The 23542-nt window shown below is 40.4% G+C and overlaps 1 protein-coding gene and 1 long non-coding RNA gene across 3 annotated transcripts in view; both read right to left on the bottom strand.

The window, feature by feature from the left end:
- LOC125308170 overlaps window positions 1-18990 on the bottom strand; it is a gene marked incomplete in the record, with an annotated part of 58299 nt that extends 39309 nt beyond the window's left edge. Inside the window, 1 exon segment of the mRNA XM_048264494.1 lies at window positions 18709-18990. Within this exon segment, the coding sequence (XP_048120451.1) occupies window positions 18709-18876 (168 nt within the window).
- On the bottom strand, window positions 12517-15193 carry LOC125308171. 2 transcript variants are annotated; one of them, XR_007195853.1, is made up of 5 exons: window positions 14540-15193; window positions 13656-13789; window positions 13163-13301; window positions 12803-12853; window positions 12517-12650 (listed from the first exon to the last, which is right to left on the bottom strand). It is a non-coding gene; the product is annotated as an uncharacterized LOC125308171 (long non-coding RNA). The 2 variants fall into 2 exon arrangements; XR_007195852.1 differs by lacking the exon at window positions 14540-15193 and having other exon boundaries at window positions 13656-14522.
- Window positions 18991-23542: the final 4552 nt, after the last annotated feature.

Raw genomic sequence — 23542 nt, forward strand, 5'->3', positions numbered from 1 at the left:
AAGATTTAGGATGGTGATATCCCTTGGGAAATTTCATATATTAACAACCTTATTGCCCTATGGGCCCACATCATAAAAACATAGGAAATACTTCATATATACACTACCGGTCAAAAGTTTGGGGTCACTAAGTAGGGGTGGCACAGTTCATAAAAAAAAGCTGAACCGTTCGATTCGCTTCGACACTGCGTTTCGGTCGTTGCTTTTACCTTACCATTACCTTACACATGCCAATTATGTATCCACCAGCTGCCTGCCTGCAGTCTACTTCCAAAACTCCAAAGCTGCTTGCTGTCAGATTTGGTTCCGAGGGCACAAGTTCAGTGTATCAGTGTTAACACTCAATAACAGTTTGTGTGATGTGTTAATCAATTAAATTCCCAACAATTTCACAACAGCTAGTTCTGGAGTAGGCCATTCAACTAGCCTGCTTGCTTACAACGAGACTCAGGCTGCGCAGTCGCCACCCGCTTCCTTATATGGGTTTTGGGTTGCCAGGTTTTAGCCTATGACAAAACGGTCGAAATTGAAACTTGATTGTGTATGTGTACATGTGTATTTCATACACAATCTGGCAACCTGGGAGATGTCAGACTAATAGAAAAAAATCATGGATCAATGATTTTAAAATGAAGTTTGATGGCCATGCAAATTACGGGAGTTTTCCGGGAGAAATAACAAAATGGGAGGGTGCTGGGAGATGACCTTGAAATACGGGAGAACCCGGGAAAAACGGGAGTGTTGACGGGTATGGCGTAATGTAGCCTCATGCTCATATGTGACCTCAGACAGTTTTTTCATTTTCGTGTGAAAGTGGATGTGTGGAGTGTTGCAGGCCACGTGTAGAAATGGCAAGTGGGAGAGATAACATAGGCAGCCCGGAGTTGGTGGATGCGCCAGCATCGCATAAGTCTGGTGTGTGGTACCTATGATGACGGCAGAAAGAAAATGGTAGATAGAACTGCGACTGTGTGCAAGCATTGTGCAACATTCCTTATGCTAGTGCAGGCTCGGAGTGGCTTATCAGGAGCTTCGGAAGGATGGGCCGGTCTGAATATTGTGAGCTTAAATATATTGTTTCTGAAGTTTATTTGCTGTGGCCTCACGGCACTTCAGTAGCTTAGGCTGTGTGGTCGCAGCCCCATACTCACAGTTTCCCAAATATTAACAAAGTAGCACTCACAAAAACTAGCCTGGATGCCAGCCGAACTCAGCCCCACCCACAACATCGGGAAGGTCGGGAAGTTTGGTCTGGACTTGTTCTATTGTGGAGCAATTGTCCGAGTTGTTTGGAGTCATGGTTCGGACCAGAACTCTTGAACGGTTTTGTTCAGAGCTGAAAATCTGTGTTTGACAGAGGACAGATGTAGGTTTCTAGTGAAAAAATATTAGCTTTCAGTATGGTACGATGTATTTCTAAGTAGGGATGGTCATAATTAATCGACGATCGATAGTTGATCATTAAGAATTTCGTCGATCACGTTAATTTGTTGTCGATTAAACTAATACAGGTTGTGTTACATAGTGTGTCTTGAAGCAATGAAATTAATTTCAGCAATTAAACGTTATAGGCTACCACCCGGGGACAATATTTGACGCTATAGCCTAGGCTACTCAGTTACCGACGAGATTCCGTTTTGATTTATGAAGAGTTCACGGTGAGGTGTGGCGTGGGACCATTTTATTGTTTATAAAACGATAGCGTTAGTTCACTGCGATGTAATAATTGCCAACCAGAAGGGCTATCAGTGCACGAGCAATAGAAGACATTGTTTAACTCAATGAAATAAGAGCTCTTCTTAATATTTCATATTGTTGGTTGGTTAAATACCTTGTTGTCAACGAAAAGTCGTTGTCCTACACCATGGGTCTCCAACACGTCGCTCTCAAGCTCAGTCGCTTGTCGTCCCCTTCTGAGCTTGTCAGAGGCTGAAGCAGTAGCCTAGGCCTAGGCTACTGGTAGGCTAGGCTACTACATTTTAACACAATTGTTGCCGCGACTGGAGGCATTCAAGCCTATGAATTGAATAAAGTAGGCCTGAGTCATGCAATTCAAACTCAATTTAGGCTACTTGGCTATGCAATAAGATTTCCATTACAGCACAGCGCACGTTTTGAATGAATGAAAGCGGCTGCCTTGCTCTCGCAATAAACAGCGGGTGAAAATCCCGACTCTTTCAACTACATGAAATGTAGGCTAATAGTGAGCCATCATGCCCCCCAGATTTCAATGTTCATCAGTCCCAACATTGAGCAAAATAATCACTGTTCAAAAGTAAATTAAATCCCAAACCAAATGGAAAATCTTCTGCATGCTTTTGATAGTGGTATGCGCTCCAAACGAAACTTAGAAATAAAGGCCTGCCGATACACCTGCCCCAAATAAAGCCCTGTGCTTTGCGCAGTCTAAGTATTAACATGATTCTTTTGGAACAAACAAGGGTTTCTGTTTAATCTGAACGCCAGCTCGCATTCCGCTGCTTTAGAGCACCGCAGCGCTTTCTTCAAGTTTAGCCTAACTGAACGTCCAGTTTAACTACCACAAGTTATTCTTCTTGTGATAAAGATCTCATCGAGGAAAAACACGCTGTATTTTCATTGCATTTTTAAAGTTATAAAAAGTTATAAAATTATAACTTTTTATATTATAAAATTATAAAAATAATTAATTTTAATATAGGCCTAGAAATATTAATGATTAATCGATAGTCGATCGTTAATTCTCCCGACGATCGACTAAGAAAATTTAATCGAATGCCCATCCCTATTTCTAAGAGACATTTAAATAACATGCGTTTCATTCTTCAAGTATATACCGCAGTCACGTGACACCTACCATGGGTCTGAGCTCATCACGGTCATCACCGCAAAAAAAAATAAAAAAAATATATGAAACATTTGGGGGCTTCGACTTCATGTAGCCACCTGCAGAGGTCTTAAGCTGACTGCATAACGTGATTATTTCTGAGATTCTGATACATTTTCAACCATGACATATGCACAATTCCGGGTTGAAAACGTATCAGAATCTCAGAAATAATCAAGTTACATGAAGTCAAATCCCCCTTTTGGCCTGCACGTGTGCACGTAGTGTGTAATGTCGTGATGTGTAATGTGATGAACCATCTTATGACATCAAGGTTTTCAAAGCAAAACTTCAAAACTTATCAAAAGATGAAGCAAACCTAACCTTTCACGTTTGTGTTGGGGAGCATAATGTTCCAACATTCCATTTGTTTACTATGCGAGAGTAGGGGAGAACTGCCACAAATGTAACACTTTTCTATTCTCTCCGTTCAAACTCGAGACGTTAACTAAGACGTTAGACTTGAAAGCTGTGAAAAATTTGGCCAGAAAGGAGTCAAACATGTATGTTTACTCCATAAAAGTTGAAACAGAATTAAAAAATATGTTCTAGCTTGTTAAGAATTGAACTTAAAGGGAAACTTGGCAGGATTTCCCCCTCTGCTGGAGAAATTGTGCATTATGCCATTTCAAACTGTGGGAAAAGGTAACGATAAAGCACATGGATTTGTTTACAAGCTAGCGAACGGTTAGCATAAGTTTGGCAGAACTCTGTGAATGTTACAAGGTAAGAAACACGATTTAAAACGAGTTTCTTGTTTCTCTTTCCGGGACTGTGTACTCAATGTTGCAAGGTTGGTTTTCCGCCTGGGGACGCTAGCATAGACAGGCACAGTCTATGGGCGCAGCGGGGAAAGTCACCATTTTCACGGAACAGGTCATTTAACCATCCAAATTATTTCTAAACGGGTTTATTACGTTGAAATAGTTGCCAAGTTCCCCTTTAACAGCAACATGTAGCCTAGGTCCTACATTTGTTACAACCTGATGCAGACATTGAAACGTGCTGTAGCCTACCGTTGTAACAGTATCATTAACTGCCATGAATGTAGCCCAACAGTTATAAAATCGTGATAGCCTTGTTGATAAACTGCTTATTTCTTTCATGTCTGAAGCATTTGATCCAGTGATTTTTGAAGTTGCTGCGGCTGTCTAAAGTTTAATTGGCTGTGATGGCAGCACAAAATGCATAATCCATAATAATCCATAATAACTCGCCTAGGTCCTACATTTGTTACAACCTGATGCAGCCATGAAAACGTGCCGTAGCCTACCGTTGTAACAGTATCATTAAGTGCCACGAATGTAGCCCAACAGTTATAAAATCGGGATAAACTGCTTATTTCTTTCATGTCTGAAGCATTTGGTCCAGTGATCTTTGAAGTTGCTGTGGCTGTCTAAAGTTTTATTGGCTGTGATGACAGCACAAAATGCATAATCCATAATAACTCTCAATCAGATTTTTTTTTTTGTTGGGGGGGGTTTAAAGCGGTATACCGTGAAATGTTGCTAAATCTTGCAATTTCTTGCTTTCCAAGGTTCTGCGGTAACAGTGTTTCCTCTACGTTCATTTGGCGTTCATTTGGCCCGCCACGACAAAATTAATACCACCACAATATCAGAATCAGGGTAGACACACAAAGTTGTGATTGCTTTTTAAATAATCCTGCCGACATGTCCTCCCCCGCTGGCTGCCGCTCACATTGCAATTTAACAATAAGTAAAACTAGTCAGAGGTTATTATGGCTCGTCCAGTTTCACTTCACATATTAAAAATTGTATTGATGTAACCTATTTAAAACAAACTTTCTTCTCAATGTTTCCTCTTCATTTAGCGGTGCCACTGCTTCAGAATTAGGGCAGACGCATAATATTGTCCGAACGCATAGTAGGCCAAATGTCCTCTGCTGGCTATAGAAAACTGCAGTTTAACAATAAACAGCAATGTTAATCCAAGGTACCTGTCTAGTTATATTCCATAAATATATTGTTTTTTTAGACGTTAGTGGCATGCGCTATCAAGAGCATCAAGAGTTTGTCAACATCGCAAAAACTATCATTTTCGCACAACTTGGTGGAAAGGTGTAGCACAGGCTAAGGAAAACCCATCAATTTCTGGAGCTGATCGTATTGAAAGTATGTCCCATATCGTAGCCTATTAGCTTGCTCGCAACAGCAAAAATGAAACATGGAGAGTGGATGTCTCCGCGGAGACATCGTTACATTAGATGCGCACTCAATCGCGATTCGACATAGGAAAAAAGCAACGACTGGTAACGAAGGTAAATGGGATTAAAGCAATTTTGCAAATGTGGGGACGGCACAAAAAATGGCCAAAAACATTTTGTATGCACTTGCGGTGATAGCCTAGTAATGTGAATCGCGGACTATGGCCAAAGAAAGTAAAGGAGATTTGCACCAAATAAAGTAGGGCCCTATGATTTCCGCAATGCGATCCATTGATTGGCATGACATTTAAGCCTTTTCCTAATATAAGCCTTGGTATGTTATGGCCTAGGTTAGGTTGGATTAGGTTTACGGATTAAGAGTAGACCTATAACTTTCATTCATTCAGAAGGCCTATGTTGGTGGTTGCTTATAATCAAATGTCTATGTGTTGACTTTTATGCATACCAGAGCTGTGGTGTCAAATAAAATATATTTGTCTTCTTTTACATGATGCCATCTTATAAGACTTTGAATGCTGACACAAAACAGTAAACTACTTTATTGTTTGGCCCAAATATCCCATTGTAAAAGGAAATAGGCACTTCACTTCCCTAGTTTGATTTTCCTCTTGGTCTCCTAGCAGACAAAATAATCTTCAAGACCTCTTACACTCCCATAACCATATTCTTATCAATATAACACTGATATATATATTTTTTCACGACACCAAGCAAAAAGTATCTGTAGTGTCACATTATGACCAATAGATGTCACCGTGGTTTAAGCTTTGAAGCTGTATGTACGAAGAACACTAGAACAGCCAGCCTGTCAGCCACGGATGTACTTGCAGTGAATAAACCAATGGCAGAGAGAACACACTATAAGTAGATATTTATAGGAACAATATGTAAGATTGTGGCCAAAACTGGTACTGCAATTACTTTCAAATTAATGTAAAGCAGTGTATCCCCTCCCCCCTGACTCGAGGTTGCCAACCCGGATGCCGAAACACTTGTAAGCGCCTGTAAAAGCTGACGATTTAATAATCTTTTCTGTACTCCATGTACCAGAATGCTTTGTAATTTACTTGCTTCTGTGATTTACGACATTCTGTATGGGAACCAATCAAATGTCTTTATTTGTTTTGCTTTTATTTGAATTGTATAAGCAGGCAATGATTATTTGTTATTTGTTTATGCCCGCGAAATCACGGGGAATGTGAACATTCCATCTCCTCAGAAAGGAGAAGGCTCGTGTGTCCGTGCTTAGAGTGTACAGAGAGAAGGTGCTGTCGGTGTTAGACCACACACACACTGGGTTTTCGCCTCGAGCGACCGGGGAATCGGACGTTCATCACAGTGGTTGCTGCCCTGCCTTCTGCTCAAGGAGCTGGCATTCTGTGCACCAACGAGCTCCAACGGCAAGCGCTTGGGGGTTATTTTATTATATATGATTAATTTGAGTTGTGTATTCTATTGTCTTTCATACCGGTAACTGTTTAGCTTAAGCTAACTGTGTTGGCTAACCATTAGCATTGTGGGGCAGCCGTGGCCTACTGGTTAGCGCTTCGGACTTGTAACCGGAGGGTTGCCGGTTCGAACCCCGACCAGTAGGCCATGGCTGAAGTGCCCTTGAGCAAGGTACCTAACCCCTCACTGCTCCCCGAGCGCCGCTGTTGTTGCAGTCAGCTCACTGCGCCAGGATTAGTATGTGCTTCACCTCATTGTGTGCAGTGTGTTTCACTAATTCACGGATTGGGATAAATGCCGAGACCAAATTTCCGTCACGGGATCAAAAGAGTGTGTAATATATATATATATATATATATATATATATATATATACACACACTATACTATACTATACTAGCTAACGTCTGTTAACCTTAACGTTAGGTTTTACCCTGTTCCCCTTGAGTGAATTGTTCGCTCGCTGACATTTTGTCAGCTTTTGGTTTGTCACTTTACGTGGCTATTATTATTAAATAAATGTAGTATTGTTATATTTCATTATACTTCGGGTGTATTGACAATTCCTTTTTGTAACTGCATTCACCACTAGTGCAATTACCCATTCATTGTTCTGTAGGAATACATTATACACAAACTATAAGTGTTGTATTTTTACAGTGGAGGCACCGCACTGTTTTTATTGTCTTTAATTATTAGCCTACTGTGGTATTCAGGAATTGTCAGCCAACTCGCCATTCAACCGCTGAGACCTCAGGATCCTCCTTGTTTGCGCCATTGTTTTATGTATTGTAACTAGTGCCTGTGCACACCCGTTAAGAAGGGGTTATACACTACTGACTTTGTGATTAGTACATAGGTGGAGGGTGGCGCATCAGGCCAAAACACAACATCAACATCAGTTGAGGGCTACAACTTCACTTTTTAAATGACAATATCCTGGCCGTTCTGCTGTTGTCAGTGATATAAGTATTTGAAATGAACATGATTTCTTAATGTCTATTGAAATAGATTTCTTACATACGGTTCCTTTAAATATTTAGACTATTATATAGATCAGGGGTCCCAACCTTATATGTACCATGGACTGGACCGGTTTGATTCCCATTTTTTTTCACGGACCCGGGGGGGGTTCCATGTTCCATATGTGTTGTGCATGCATTACTTGAAAAGAACTAGCTCCTTTATGTATAAACAGTGAAGGTAACATACTCTTAAAAATGTGAAAAACTTGAACTTGAAGAAGTGAAAATTGAACAATATGAACTATGAAAATTGAACAACTTGAAGCTACATCTATCAAGTGTGAACATACACAACAAAATATGGGAACAAAACATCGGAACTAAACGTGCATTACGAATATAATCAGTGGGAGCCCTGTGCTTGTTTCCCTGCAACAAGAAGGTTCCATCTGGGGGTGATGGAAGACAGTGACACCCTCAGTGTGTTTGAAATGTCCAGTCGATTGCACAATTTGGTCTTAGTTGCAGTCATTGCCGAAAACCCGGCTTTCCTCAAACACACTCTTAAGACCACAGTCATTTGCAATTTCGATCAACTGCTCTTCCTCCTGCGCTGACAAGTTAGGACTATTCGGGATATTGACAAATGGGTTGCGGACCCACTCATTGTAACGCTCAAACTCATTTGAAAGCGCAACAAGGTGATCGCGCACCAGCTGCAAGAGAAAGGGCCCTGCCTCAGTCTCTCCCAAACCCCCCACTACTGTTTGGAACATATCAAATACACCCCGGTCCACTCGTCGTCCCCACAAATCAAGCTTGGCTTTAAATGCAGCGACTTTATCTGCAAGTTTAAAGACAGTCGTCATTCTCCCCTGGAGTGACAGGTTGAGGTCATTAAGCAACCCGTATATGTCACACAGGTAAGCAAGTTGACACCCAGGCCTAATCACTAAAATGTGCAGCTAACGGTGACTTTTTTTCTGTAAGAAATCTCTGCAGCGGCTCTCTCAACTCAAAGACTCTGGCCAGTGACCTGCCCCTTGACAGCCATCTGACCTCTGTGTGCAAGAGAAGGCATTTGTGCTCTGCATCCATTTCTTCACAGAGCTGCTCAAATAAGCGAGAGTTGAGTATGTGTGCTTTAATTTGGTTGATTTTGTTTAACTACATCATTTAATACCCCATTCAACTCGGGCGACTGTTTTCGGCTAGCCAGCATTTCCCTATGAATGACACAGTGTGTGGGCTCGCAGTCAGGTGCAACGTCTCTAACCCTTGCAGTGAAACCGGACAGCCGTCCGGTCATGGCTGCAGCCCCATCAGTGCATACGCCAATACAAAAAGACCAGTCTAATTTTCCAGACACATAACCATCCAAAGCCCGGAATAGTTCTGCAGCAATAGTAAAGGGCTTCTTAGATTTAGCAATCCAACTAGTCACTAAGTATGAGGCTTTTAGCGCAGCCACGTTCACCGATGTGGTTGCTTTAAGGACTAGTTTTTGTCCTTCTTGCTCGCGTTTCTTACGCTCAAAGAACTCAAGGGGTTTGTCTTTAAGTGTAGGACGCTTGGACTCTAGATGTCGAATTAGCTTTGATGGTTTCATTGCTTCGTTTGACAACTTATCGCCACACATAAAGGATTTGGTGCATGCGAGTCACCGGTCTCTGCGAAACCATATTTTAAATATGACTCGTCATATTTCCTATTGAATGACCCCTTCTTTTTCTTTGAGGTATCTGGCTCACTACCATCGTCAGTGGGTCTTTCCCCCCCCCTACCCCTTCCAAAGAAATGCTCTAAAGATGCTTGTTTTTTGTTGCTCATTCTAGCAGTTTAGCTAACTTCGTGTGACACTACCGTTCGCCAAGAACTGATCAAATGAAGTGAGCTGACCTGAGGCTGCGCAGCCCTGAAGGGAATATGTAAAGTGTTGAAGGCGGGACAGACAGACATAAAAAAATAGACCTTGCAAAATGCAAACATGCGTGCAATCAAACAACTGCATATAGGCCTATGCCATGTAAAAACGTGACATTATTGCGAATTAAATTGAGTTTATTTAGTTTGCATGCATTTTTTTTCAACTCATGTGGTAGGCTACAGCCCGGTTAGGAATGTCCCGCGGCCCGGTGGTTGGGGACCGCTGGCCTAGACTGTGCTGAAAATATATAGCATGTGTAAATGGCACTTACAATGACCAGGATAAATGCTTACTAAAGGTAGTGAGAATGGCCAAAAATAGAGTAGGGCTCCTAGAGCTAAATAAAAATTATTTATTTCCGTAAGGCACACACCACATATTTTTCACATTTGCTCAGCCACAGAGAAACCCTCCACCATGGCAATGATAAGTCATATTACGATAAGTCGACGAGTACGAATGAACAGGTATGATAAGCGACGAGTACGAATGAACAGGTATGATAAGGGATCAGATTCCAAAAATAATTCCGTGGAAATGCATCCATGCGCCAGATTTCGGAGTGCTGGGGACAAGCCGAGATGAGCTATGAGACAAAAGTTCCCACTCTGTGTCATGTTTCAACACACTTTAGGTAAATATCACACCGAACTTCTCCTTTAAAATAAGGGAGCGATGCCGTGGTCGTGTCTGCAGCATAGACTATAAAAAGTATGGACAAAGTGTCCATCAGCAAGAAAAGAAAAATGGTGTGTATTGAAGCATCTTAAAAACTATTTTTTCGAATAAAAAGTTGTAGATACAAAAATACTTTTAGGTGAGAAAAGTGACACGGAAAGTTGGCTACTTGGCCATTGAAATACATGGGGATGGGCGGAGTTAGGCATTGTACTGCAGCCAGCCACCAGGGGGCTCACTGTCCAGTTCTATACAGTCTATGATTTAGACCCTTTGTTATGACACTTGCAATTCAGCTCTGATGCACCCTACTTCTATCAATGGTCCTTGAGATGCTTCTACAACTTGATTAGAAGGACAAACATCAGTGCAGCACTCCACTAATCAGGCCTTTATGGTAGAGTGGACAGATGGAAGCCATGGAAGCTTCTTGCCAGGAGTTTGCCAAAAAGCACCTGAACGACTCACACCATGAGAAGTAAAATCATCTAGTCTGATGAAACAAAGACTGAACTATTTGGCCACAATTCCCAACACTGTGTGGAACAAACCAGGCACTAAGCTGCACTGATGTTTATCCTTCTTTATGCTTCTCTCATCCTCTCAAAGGAACTACCAAAACCGTGTGACTACCAAAAAATTGTGTGATTAAAAGTTTGAAGAGCTCCAGGGTTGGCTGTATTTGTCCAAAGTGTTCACAAAAGGACTTGAATGGAAGCTCAGATTGTCCTCTTTAAAATTATACCAATCAAATATGCCTTAACCAAAGGCCAATAGCAAGATAGGCACCTACGTCAAAAAATTGTTTTTTTCAATGGGGGAGGGTAACTTTAACAGCTGATAACACTCATTTAGCTGTGACTCCAGAAGGGTTATCATACAAAAATGTTAACTACAGACATGTATCCAGAGCTGGACAGTAACGGAGTACATTTACTTGAGTACAATTTTGAGGGATCTGTACTTTACTCGAGTATAATTTTTGGGGAGTACTCATGACTTTACTCAAGTACATTTGAGAGGCAAATATTGTACTCTTTACTCCACTACATTTGTATCTATAACCGTGAGTACCCTAAAAAAAAGAAAAATCTCGGAAACCCTCAATTTGTTGTTTCCCTCTCAAACGGGATTGGATTGTGCAGGTGCCACTGATTGGGACAGCCTATCAGCAATCACCTTCAGCTTTCCGCCAATGGCCGCCATGGTCAGATTTAGATAAGAGATGAAACCATGGACGAAACGATGGATGAAGACGCAGCAGGTCCATCCCGGGAATGTGCCAACCTGTGGCCACACCTCGCCAGACTATTTCAATTTTCTGAACAAGTTAATGATAGTTTTAGCTTCAAGTGTTTCAATTACAAAATAGTATTTTGTATTTGAAATACGTATTTTAAATACATGTATTAGAAATACTGCCTATCCCTGGCAACATGGTAAAAAGATGAAAATGACTTGATTAGGGCCCGAGCACCGACTGTACGCGAGGCTGGGACGGCCTTGCGCACCGAGAGGTTCGAAGCCCTATTGTTTTTGAAAGGATTATTATTATTATTATTATTATTATTAGTTCACCTTTTTGCTATTTTTGAGGTGGTTAGCATGGATGAAAAGTCTTGGAATTTGGCACACACATCTGGTATCACAATGGCTACACAGGCATAAAGGCTTGGCCCCGGGCGTGGCCCAGGGACTCAGTAGCGCCCCCTTAGGTGATTGATCCAGTGGTTGGCACCATTGATCCAGTGGTTGACTAAAATGTGATTGTGATTTGTGAGGGTGAATTGTGATGCCAAAAGAGGTGCTTCCCATCGGTGAAAACGCATGAAATTTGGCACACACGTCAAGAGGTACCATGAATACACAGGGGAAAAGCCTTGGCACTGGGCGTTGCCCAGGAACTCCATAGCGCCCCCTTATGTCACTGTGACTTGTGGTTGGCATATATTTTTAGATACATACAAATTTGGTGGGTGTATGTAACTCCCAAAAACAAACAACTTTTGTATTAACATGCCATTAGCCACGCCCACAGGAAGTGAGGTAATTGAGATTTTGTGCGTTGTGGACATGATCAATTTTAACGTACTTCTCCTAGACGCCCATACAGAAAAATAATATATTCACAAATATAAATATATTTATATCTATGTGAAATACATATATTTCCATGTATGCATCAATATATTTCAAAATATAAGTAAATATTCAATATTGGCCACTTTCTTATATTTTATGCATATAATTAAATATATGGCAGTAAGAAGCATGATCACATGACCCTTGATGAAGATTCTGATCACATGATCTATATATTTCAGACATATATTTATCTAATATGGTTTGATATTTTCCGCATTGATCATTAAATATTTCACTTGTGTTTACTTAAAATTAACCATAGTATCAGTATAAAGAGGAAGAAACACACAACACTTCTGTTATCTTTTATTCTATTTTATTGAAAATCTTGTTGTTTTTGTTATGGAACCTCAGTTCTGTCACTTTGGCATTTATTGCCTGGCCCAGCAATCTGGAGTGAGTGTCTAGCCTGGGAACTGCTTCAGGGTGGCCTCTGAATAAGACAGAACATATACAAATAGAACATGCAAAATATTAGTGACACAAATACAGATGCTAAAGTGCGGAAACACTGTTGTGTCATCACGATAATTGGAGATTACAAAGTGAGTTGGAGAGAAAGACATACAAATAAAATAAACTCACCAATTATCGTCTTAGTCCTCTCAGGGTCCAGGCATTCCCTCTAAGTGCCTCCTAAAAAATAGCACAATCAATTAGGACCTCAAATAGTTACAGTTTACTAACACAGAAAAGATCTATGAAGGTGAGGCGAAAATGGGAAGCAGTCCACACAGACAGCCTAACACTTTTAAATGAGACAACACAACTAATATATCATATACACAGAAGAGAGAAGCACACAGATACACACTGAAAGGAAGAGTTAGTTTCATCCTCAAATTTTTACTAAACTTGTACAACCAAGAAGCTGCCATTTCATTAAAGTTAAACATGTACATTTTAATGTAAAAGTTCACATCTGTATGAAAACACTCTACAAACCTTGTTGAATAAAAGCCTTCAGACTCACAACCTCCTCTTGGAGAGCCATTATCGCCACCTCTTCTGTAGGTGGTTGTCAGTTCTTGGTTATCTCCCACAGCTCACACTCATAGAGAGCTCTACCAGCCTTCTCTGAAACCTGCAAGTGAACAGAATATACAGCATGAATGAGAGTGGCGTTGGTAAAGGGTATACTCGCGTAATATGTAATGTCCTGGGATATTCCCACTCATGAAGTGTCTCCCATCCGAGACTGCTATCTGAGACTGTAGGGAAGCTGTACCAACCATCATAGAAAGATATGGTTGGAAAGGTATATTTTCAGTTCACTTTGTGTCCCCAGTAGCTTGAAGCTAATTTCTTGTCATTCAAAAGATCAAAACTACTCAAACAAATGTATAAATTCTCAGAAACAAAAGGTTATGTTCTGCATTCGAAAATAGACCTTTAACAAAAAAGTTATATTCATAAATAAACATTAATTTTTGATTACCTTTGGTCTATGTGATGATGAAGCATCAACATTTGTCAGTGAAGCATACTATGGGTTGGGCTTGGGTCGTCTTGGTCTCAGGTCTTCGGGTCCATCCTCCGGTGTCCTTGATGTAGCTTTCGAGTGTTGCCTCTCTAAAATGTAAAAAAAAGGGGTGTCAGTGCTCAAATGCACTACATGACCATACATGGTCCTTTTCAATACAATTCAACTTTTACATTTTCATAATTTAGCATGGGTGTGAATGGTTTTGCAAGAATGTCAGTGCACAAAGCATGACAAAGTAGTTTGATAGTGCACAAAAACAAAACACATTACTTGCAATACCATTTCCATGAAATTAAGCACAGTACTTGTGTCTTCAATTTCTACACGTCCACTCTAATACTCTCCAGCACATAACATTACATCCTATCTAAAAAAAAAAAAAGCTAATGTTAGCTCTAAGTGTTGTCCATGATGCAACAATAGCAGCTAGCTAGCTAAACCACAGTGCATAGAATGTCTACACCTTAGCCTAGTAATGTTAACCGTTACATTTTCTGTCTTGCATGACAAATCATAAGATAGCTTCTATCTATGCCTATCAATCTACATGCCAGAGGCAAATATACTACCAAATATGGCAGGGAGACAGGTTAAATTGGTCATTACAAGTCGTTTTCATTAATTGTCCAAACGTTTCTCAGTAAATTTATTTTTCAAACCCCTTTCAGGTGTAAAAAAATAAAGCTAGCGCTGGCTAATTTATGCTAACGTTAATGTTACAGAAAGTAGCAAAGGTTAGCTTCCAGCTTCCACCAATAATACCATTTTTAATTCGGACATTAACTTCTGCAAATGTTATATGAAAGCAATTTAGCATACAATGAAGATCTACTTACCAGCCATTTTGACCACCATGGCCTCGAAAACCGGCCAACTACCTCTTGGCTGCCTTCCTCCCCTCCACCACATAGTTGATAGTAAGATGTTGTCCCATAACTTTAGGAGCCGTTGAAAAAGTCTTCCTCATTAACGTTAGGTTTACTAATGCAGTCAGTCGGCAAAATGCTGGTTTTGCCCTCATACTCCCCGCCAATCCACTTAACCAGAGCAAACGTTTTACATTTGGACTAGTAGTAGCTGTTAGTTATGCTTATGTAGAACTAGTGAAAAAGCTGCAAACATTTTAACCGTTATTCCAACGACCTTAGAGTACGTTGGTAGTGACATATTTTGAAGTTGAAGGTAGCCTTTTTTGTAAACCCCACCAGAGAATGTCTAATAAGGGACGGGCTCTGACCCCACCCATCACTGCCTGTGTGCAAATAAGTTAATTGAATATATTCACCATATATGTTCATGTAAAATATCCACATATATGTTACATTGCTGGGTCCCACATATACTTGCATATATACATTTTTGTACTATATATGTATTAAATATATTGTAGCCATCTGTTTAAATAAGCTGGATGTAGCTGCATATATGTGAATATATTTTTTCCCTTGATTTTTCTGTATGGGCGGTTGTCAAAGTTGGTATACATGATGCCGAGATGTTCCTGATTATAAATTGTGAAGTTTTGTTGTAATTTGACGAAATGGCGAAATTATTAATTTTAATACCCTTCCACATAAACAATAAATGTGTCATAACTCACCATGCAAGGCTTGAAATGTTTTATATATTTCACAGGTCATTGAAGACCATGTTGATGATAATATTCACATGCCGATAATGCATGTTTGGCATAGCGCCACCAACTGGCAACAGAAAGAATGACATTGAAATCACATGATCAATTTTAACATACTGCTCCTAGACAGTTTGTCCGATTCATGTGAAATTTGGCAAACATTATGCCAAGATGTCGCTGATGTTAAATTGTGAAGGGATTTTTGATATGTTATATATTTTATATGATTTTAATATCTCACTACATAAAGAGGAAATGTGTCATAAATCACAGTGCATTGAATGAATGGTCTGAAACTTCTCAGGTTAATAGATATCATGATTATGATGATGTCCAGACACCCAATGGGCCTGCCTGGCATAGCGCCACCACCTGGCCAAGCAGGAAATGTGCCAGAAATGGACAATGCCTTAAGTGATTGATCTGAAACTTTATAAAATATTGGATATCATTATTGTGATGATATTCACATGCATAATTCACAGGCCTAGCATAGCGCCACCATCTGGCCAAGCCGGAAATGTGCCAGAAATGCTCTATGCTTTGAATAAATGGTCTGAAACTTCTCAGGTTAATAGATATTATGATTATGATGATATCCAGACACCCAATGGGCCTGCCTGGCATAGCGCCACCACCTGGTCAAGCAGGAAATGTGCCAGAAATGGACAATGTGATTGATCTGAAAGTTTACACAAATTTTGGATATCATTATTGTGATGATATTCACATGTCTAATTTCCATGTCTAACATAGCTTCACCATCTGGCCAACCAAAAGTGTATCAGAAATGTTCTTTGCTTAAAATGAATGGGCTGACATTTCTCAGGTTAATATATATTATGATTATGATGACACCCAATGGGCCTGCCTTGCATTGCGCCCCCACCTGGCCAAGCAGGTACATGTGGCAGAAAATAAAATACAAAAACAAATAGCACACGCATCAAATATGTACATTTCACAAATGCACCACGTCGGTGCTTTGTTGGATTCCGACATGTCACGGGTTGCGGCCCGCAGGTGCTCGGGCCCGCCATTGCCGCTTGCGGCTATATTTTTACTTTCAATTTCTTTTACATTCTCCAAGGTATTAACATTAACATCTTTCATAACTCCATGTAGGTTGTTTCCGTAAATGTAAGCACTGTGGCAGTAGTAATGCAATATTTAGAAAATGTAGGCTACTATTGTACTCTTGATACTCAAGTACTTTTAAAAACAAGTACTTTTACTTAAGTAGACATCTGACTGTTGTACTTTTACTTGTATTTGAGTAAAATTTAGCAAAGGGTATCTGTACTTTTACTCAAGTAATGAAGCTGTGTACTCTGTCCGCCTCTGCATGTATCTTTTCAAAAAGTATAATAAGCAACCTTTGCCACCTGAGTGATACCGACATCTCATCTGGCCCATGGACTACATCACTAGCATAGGCCTAGTCATAATCGTGGTTACCGCAGTTACCGTGGCTGAAACGCCCCCATGGGTAAAGGTGTTCGTTTCGATTGCATGTAGCAGGGCTCTACACTAACATTTTTTTTCAGGAGCACAGACAAAGATTTGGGCCCACAGTCAGTTCTGTACTTAACTTACACATAATCTAACATTATACTGCAGCTAACAGTTAAAACATGCCAGTGCACCAATTGCGAATATTAAGAATGACTGACAACATTTAGGCTACAGGAAACAGGATTTTAAAGATCAGTGCCTACTTTATTTTCAGTCTGTTCTATTATCCTACATTTTGTTAATGTAAAATAATATAATACCATATTTGCATTTAGCCTGTATATCAAGTATCCTGCCAAATGTAGGCCAATTTATTTATTTGTGAATCCATCTATAGCTAAATCAAATATGCCCATGGTGACCTATCTGACTGCATACTGCCTAATACTACTACTAAAACAGTACATTTTCTCTTCAACAAAACCCAACATAGGCTAATCAAGGATATATGTTTTATACTTTTAGTTTTTATTTGAAATATCTGCATTGATGGGGAAAGTAGGCAAACGTTAGGCCTACTTTCGTTTTGCACTTCAGCTTGTATTCGGTGTAAACAAACAAGCATGCGTGGAAGCCTGGAGTTGTAGCTTTCTACCTTTGAATAAAATGGGAGTATTACGGGAGGCTACTTTTGTGCCGGTTAAGCTACAGCTATATTTTGCATATTGCAGCCAATACGTCAACTGGGCTAAAAGGCATGTTAGGTTACCTTTCCTTCTCTCACTGCATTCTCAGAATCTCATCCTGTTCCTCCTATATCCAATGAATTCGGTGGATAGAATAACTAATTTCTTCAATCTTTGCATCTTGGCTGGCTAGTCTAACTTTCCGCTTTTTCCTCGCGCTCTTGGATTTGATAGAAGCGACTACTAGCGAGTCACAACGCGAAACTGCTAACGTTGATGGGAGGTGTAGTTTTTATGCTGAATTCGCGGCGTGATTCTATGGTTTGCACCAGTAATGTTTCTCGATGTTGCGGTGTATTTTGTAGACAAACATTGACATGGTTAGAAGTCATTCGCACCTAAATATTTTTTGCACTCGCACGGCATCGTTTTTACTCGCATGTGCGAGTAAAAATGCATTTTTAAAAATGCATTTTTACTCGCATGTGCGCACTGTAGAGCCCTGTGTAGTCTAATGGAGGTGCACCAGCGCGAGTACAGAGAACACTTTTTAAATATTAAATCTTTTAGCAAACATCAATAAACGGCACAAAAAAGTTTGGACGTTAATCACTCCTATGATGTATTGTTGCGGAAGAACCACCTAGCATGTTGGGGTGCCCTTATTTCTAGCGACGCCCTGACCTCGTATTTGAAAAATCCTGGCTACGGCCTTGAAGTGTTTTCAATGGCCGGACTGTGTAGCGTGCCTTATGCCATAACATACTCATAAGTGTATATATCTATGGTCAAGTATTTATTCAATTTATTCTCACATATATGTGTTTCCTACAATGTCCGTGGGAATAGTAAAAGGGAGGAGTTGAATCCAACACTTAAGTTGGTCACAATTATGTGGCATAAGTTACTAGCCAACTGCAAGAAAAAGGATAACTGTTGATGAAAAAGGATGCCGTTCTTCCAAATGGCTATGACATTGGCTTTTATGGACAAATCGCTATTTAAGTCATCTTTAGGGAATTGCCCGATTAGTGCTAAGGGATATCTCAGCGTAGGATACCCTCCCTAGCAAACCCCTAGGCAACAAGAAACAGCAAATAAAACAACTTTAACCGACAAAACCAAGATTCCCCCAAAGATTCTGGCCTTTGGCTCCTGGGCTATGTTGAGGCGACAGGCGAATCGCCGTGACGTTATGAGCCTCGTGAAAAAGTCCCGTGTCACTTACCAAAATAAGGTTATTCGGTGATTTCGCCTTAACATTAACGTTACACGTTTCAGTTTCTGGCGCCTGTAGGGTTCCATTCGAGTGCTCGATTATTTTCTTCATCTCGCTTAACGTGGTCGTGACAACGATTTCCATAATGCATTTGATACCGGAATACAGGTGCAACATATTCCGAAATGTTATCGACTCGATTTGGATGTGGTAACGTTAGTCGTAAATAGTCAACAACAGCCTACTTTTACTTATGTTCTTCTTCTTCCTCCAGTTGTATAGGCGACGCACGTAGACATAAGAGTGTCCCAGTGACTTCCGTTTTACTTCCGCTACAAGGGACCCATCTTTCAAAAAAATATGAACGGGAGTTAATGGAGAGATAACAATAGTGGTTGCGTTCCTAGAGTTTAGCGGAGTGGATGGGATTTTTTTTTAGAAAAAATATATCTCGGTGCACATTGGGATCTTAATTTAATGCCTTCCATATATGTTAGGCACTGGGGTCACCTCTATTGCTTCAAGTGGTCATACCTTATTTTTAGGATTAGTTGAATTGTTTTGAGTTTTTGTCGTAACACGGTGATAAGGAACTACAGCTGCATGTGACGTCACATGTTTGGGCGCTTAATCTCTTAACTGATCAATACGCAATTTGCTTAACTGGCTTAACATATTTTTGTAATAACGGAACGTGATGTAAACCGCGTGGTGATGACCTTTATGTCAGGATAACTGGCGTTGTGCTTCTACTCGCATGAAGAGCTAGCTGTAAGTGTTAAGTGTCAATGCTAACCAGGCTAATAAACAAACCATGCTACCATGAGTAACATAGAAGGGTAAAGTCACGTGACTTCTTTTGTAGTTCGTTTATGAAACAAATAGGAGCAATTTCGATTTTCTTAAATAAGGCAAAATAGGGTCTGACATTTTCACAGTTAGAATATTACTGTATAGACACTGAAAATATTTTTGATGGATAACCTCGCTGATTTGGCTTCACAATATTTTTTTTAAAATAGGTCTATGGGACTTAACATTGGAACTTCTCTTCGATAGGAACGCAACCACTTGGGGCGCTGGTTTTCACTTTCCCTCCCTATTATTTTTTGGTCCAGTTTGAATTGTGCCACGAATTTCACATATGATGTGTGTGAATTTAAAAGATAATTTTTCACGTCAAGAAAGTACTATTGTTCGATAGACTTCAAAAGTTATGTTGGTTTTGTGCGAATCCGCTCAGTGGACTACATCTCTCGTCTCAAACGATGTACGTCACCAACGTAATTCAACGATAAGATTATCTGTTATGCTAATTAACGGTTGCATCTTGCTGCCTGCTATGTCACTTAACAGTATCTAATGTACAGTCTATGGACGAATACAACTTACATGATGCGTTTAATCCTCTGACTCATGGTATTTTCATCGGCAAGGAAAGCCCAATTAAGACCTGTTGCTGGTATGCTTGTACAATCTAGTGTGGCTGTGAATGAGCTAATGTCACTAGCGCGACTGATAGGTTTGTAGTCGTTGGAATTACGATCTTTCACAGTGTTGTAATTTAATAGTTACGAAACAAACTGCAAATGTCTTTACATGAAAAATTGTATTTAAAATTGACAAACATCATATGGGTAATTCAAAGCACAAGTCAACCGGGACCAGAAAATAATTTATTTTTCGCCATAGACTGGCGTTCAAAATTTTTTGAAAGATAGGTCCCATGGAGGCATACGGAAGTGGCATCACTGGGAGATGGGCGAAGTAGTGTGAAACTAGCGACAGTGTCACTCCCCGATGTGAGTCGCTACCGGATGTGAGTCGCGCATGTGTCACTTTGCTACTTTGCGACTACCAGTGCTGTTAGCCACAGGATAATGACATTAGCCTACACAGCAGTAATGTATTATTTAGCGTAAGGCATCACATTTTCACAGCATGATCTTTAATGTCAGTTATAGATTAGAGGCTGAAGTAGCCTGCTAGCGAGAGACTTCTGTAATATCAATAAAAATGGACCTACATAATGAAGTTTGTTCACTGCTGGCAAGTAAGCAAGTAGCTGCTAGGCTAAGTAAGCAATCAAGCACAACAAAGGCCGTCACTTGAATGGCATTTGCTAACGTTAGCAATCAAACAATCTTAGCTAAAACGTTTTTGAAACAGATAAGTTAATTATTTTATGGATTTCAGTCGGATCCCTTGGCGTTATGCTGTAAAACCTATCAATCTGAGCATGCGTGACTCACATTGGGTAGCGACTCACATCTGGGAGTGACAACAGTAAAGAAAATTCCAATATGGCCGCAATCTTTCAATGAAAAAGTAATGAATATGTTTAAAAATTATAAATTTAAAACTGTATTGTGTTACCAAAGGGAAAGTAAAGTTAGAAAATAATTAAATAAGACATTTAAATCGAAATTACACATTAGAATGCTATTGTCATGAGCTCTCTCTCTCTGCCTGGTAACACGCGCTGATTGAAGCCTAACTAGCTCCACCTGTCCCTGCTCTGCTCTGCTCTAATTACTCTGCCAGCTGCGCTGCATTACCCACTAACCTCTCCCAGTATTTAAAGCCCTGTCTTTCAGCTCTCCTTTGTCAGATCGTCTGCAAACCCGCACCAGTTACCTGCCTGTCTTGAAAAACGACTCTGACTCTTTGCCTGTGAACCCAGACCCGCCGACTACTTCTTTGATCTCCAGCCCGGTAATCTTGACCTGCCTTCCGTCTCTCTTCTACTTAATACAGCCTAGCCCTTGACTGTACTGCTGCTTCGCTTCAATTGCTGTTGTGTGTGTGTTTCCCCAGGACTTCCCGGATCATCCAGCTCCTGCCATTGCTGCTCGGGCTATTGGGGAACACACACACGCAGACTCTTGGAACTCCCGAACCCCTGAAACCCCTGTAACCCCAACCCTTAAATAAACTTTCTAACGGGCGCTTTTGTGGTCCTCGTCCTGTTTGGGTCTGACAGCTATATTTTTTCTACACCAATATAATTAAACTGTGTGGCTGATAAAAATAAAGCTGTGCATATGTAAAAGTGGGGTGAAATGGAATCCTTATAACATGTACTTTCAGAATATATATAGATGTTTATACCAAATCCGCCTTTGTGAGTACCAGGCCATACTAACTCTGTACCGAGTCACATATTAAGCCTCACATTGACATACACTGTTGAACTTCAAATCGTGTGGCTGTGAAAACAATAAGTTGTGCATATGTAAAAGGGGGGGTGAATTGGAATCCTTATAACATGTACTTTCAGAATATATATAGATATTTATACCAAGTTCGCCTTTGTAGGTACCAGGCCATACTAACTCTGTACCGAGTCATATACTATGTCTGCTATTGACATACACTGTTGAACTTCAAATTGTGTGGCTGTGAAAACAATAAGTTGAGCATATGTAAAAGGGGGGTGAAATGGAATCCTTATAACATGTACTTTCAGAATATATATAGATATTTTTACCAAATTCGCCTTTGTGAGTGCAGGCCATACTTGGGAGCATGATACAAGATGGCACACGGTTGAGCTGAACGGGAGACAGTGGATGTGTTGAGCGGCAATTTGTTTCGAACGACCCCGTGAAAATGCAGATTTAAGATTGAAAGTTGCAAAACTATATCGAACGTGAAGTGGTGGCATGAACTTGCGCTCGGGAGAGACTAAACCCGAACAGATCAAAGCGAACACTAAACGGAAGCGCAAACAAATGCCGAAAACAATGGCAGGTTATCAAACGGCGATCAAAGAGACTGAACTACAAAAGGGTTATTTCAATAACAACTCTGGCGAAACGCAAGAAATAGCTAAATTGACGCTGGAAGTAAAAGGTATGCAGGCAGAGACAAAAAGCAGGAAAGGACAGCTTCTAAGGAGCTACACTCACAACATTAAGTAAAGGCAAATTGCCCACAAACCAGAGAAGTAATTAAATGATCGAACAGGCATACGTATAAACAAGCATAGGCTACATAGTTCACAATATAATAGGGAAAAACATTTAACATTAAGAGTTTAACATTTACAGAAAGCATGATAGATTTAATTCATCATTAAGGCCTAAAAGTTCTAAAGTGCCAAGTGCATGTATCCAATAAGCTTCCCTACACAGGAGCTTTTTAATAATATCACCACCTCTGGGTGGGGCTGTGATTTTCTCTATTCCCCAGAATCTCAAAGATGCCGGAGAACCATGATTGGCCTCCTTGTAATGTCGCGCCATGGCATATGTTAGGTTTTGGGTGCGAATGGCGGTCTTGTGTTCAGATACCCGTATTTTAAGTTGGCCTTTTGTTTGCCCTATATAAGCCAGTCCACAGGGACATTTTAGAAGATAGATTACGTGTGTGGTGTTGCCGTTTATAAATGAAGAGATAAGAAAGTTCTTGCCAGAGGGTGAGAGAAGTAATTTGTGCTGGACGAATTTGAGCATTGTGCACAATTTCCACATTTATAGAAACCTTGTGGTGGGCAGGATAGCCAAGTGGTAGGAGGTGGGGTGGTCATGTCCGAGTGGACCAATCGATCGCGGAAGTTACGAGCGCGCCTAAAAATAAATCTGGGTGGCTCAGCGCAAATATCCTTTAGTGTCGGGTCACTTTTTTACGGAGCCCTCCGGGTGACATGGGGGAAAAAAACATGGGTTAAAAAACAAACAAAAAATAAAAACGATGTACTTTTGCGGGATCTCGCAAAACTTTTTTTCTACTTTTGGAACTTGCTGGGCTTCCTACTTGACCCCAATAGGCCCACAAACCACTACCGCCAGATGGCAATCATATCATGATACTATGATTGCTCTATCACTGTTGCGTTTTG

The sequence above is a fragment of the Alosa alosa genome, chromosome 15 (assembly GCF_017589495.1).
Source record: "Alosa alosa isolate M-15738 ecotype Scorff River chromosome 15, AALO_Geno_1.1, whole genome shotgun sequence".
NCBI lineage: Eukaryota > Metazoa > Chordata > Actinopteri > Clupeiformes > Clupeidae > Alosa > Alosa alosa.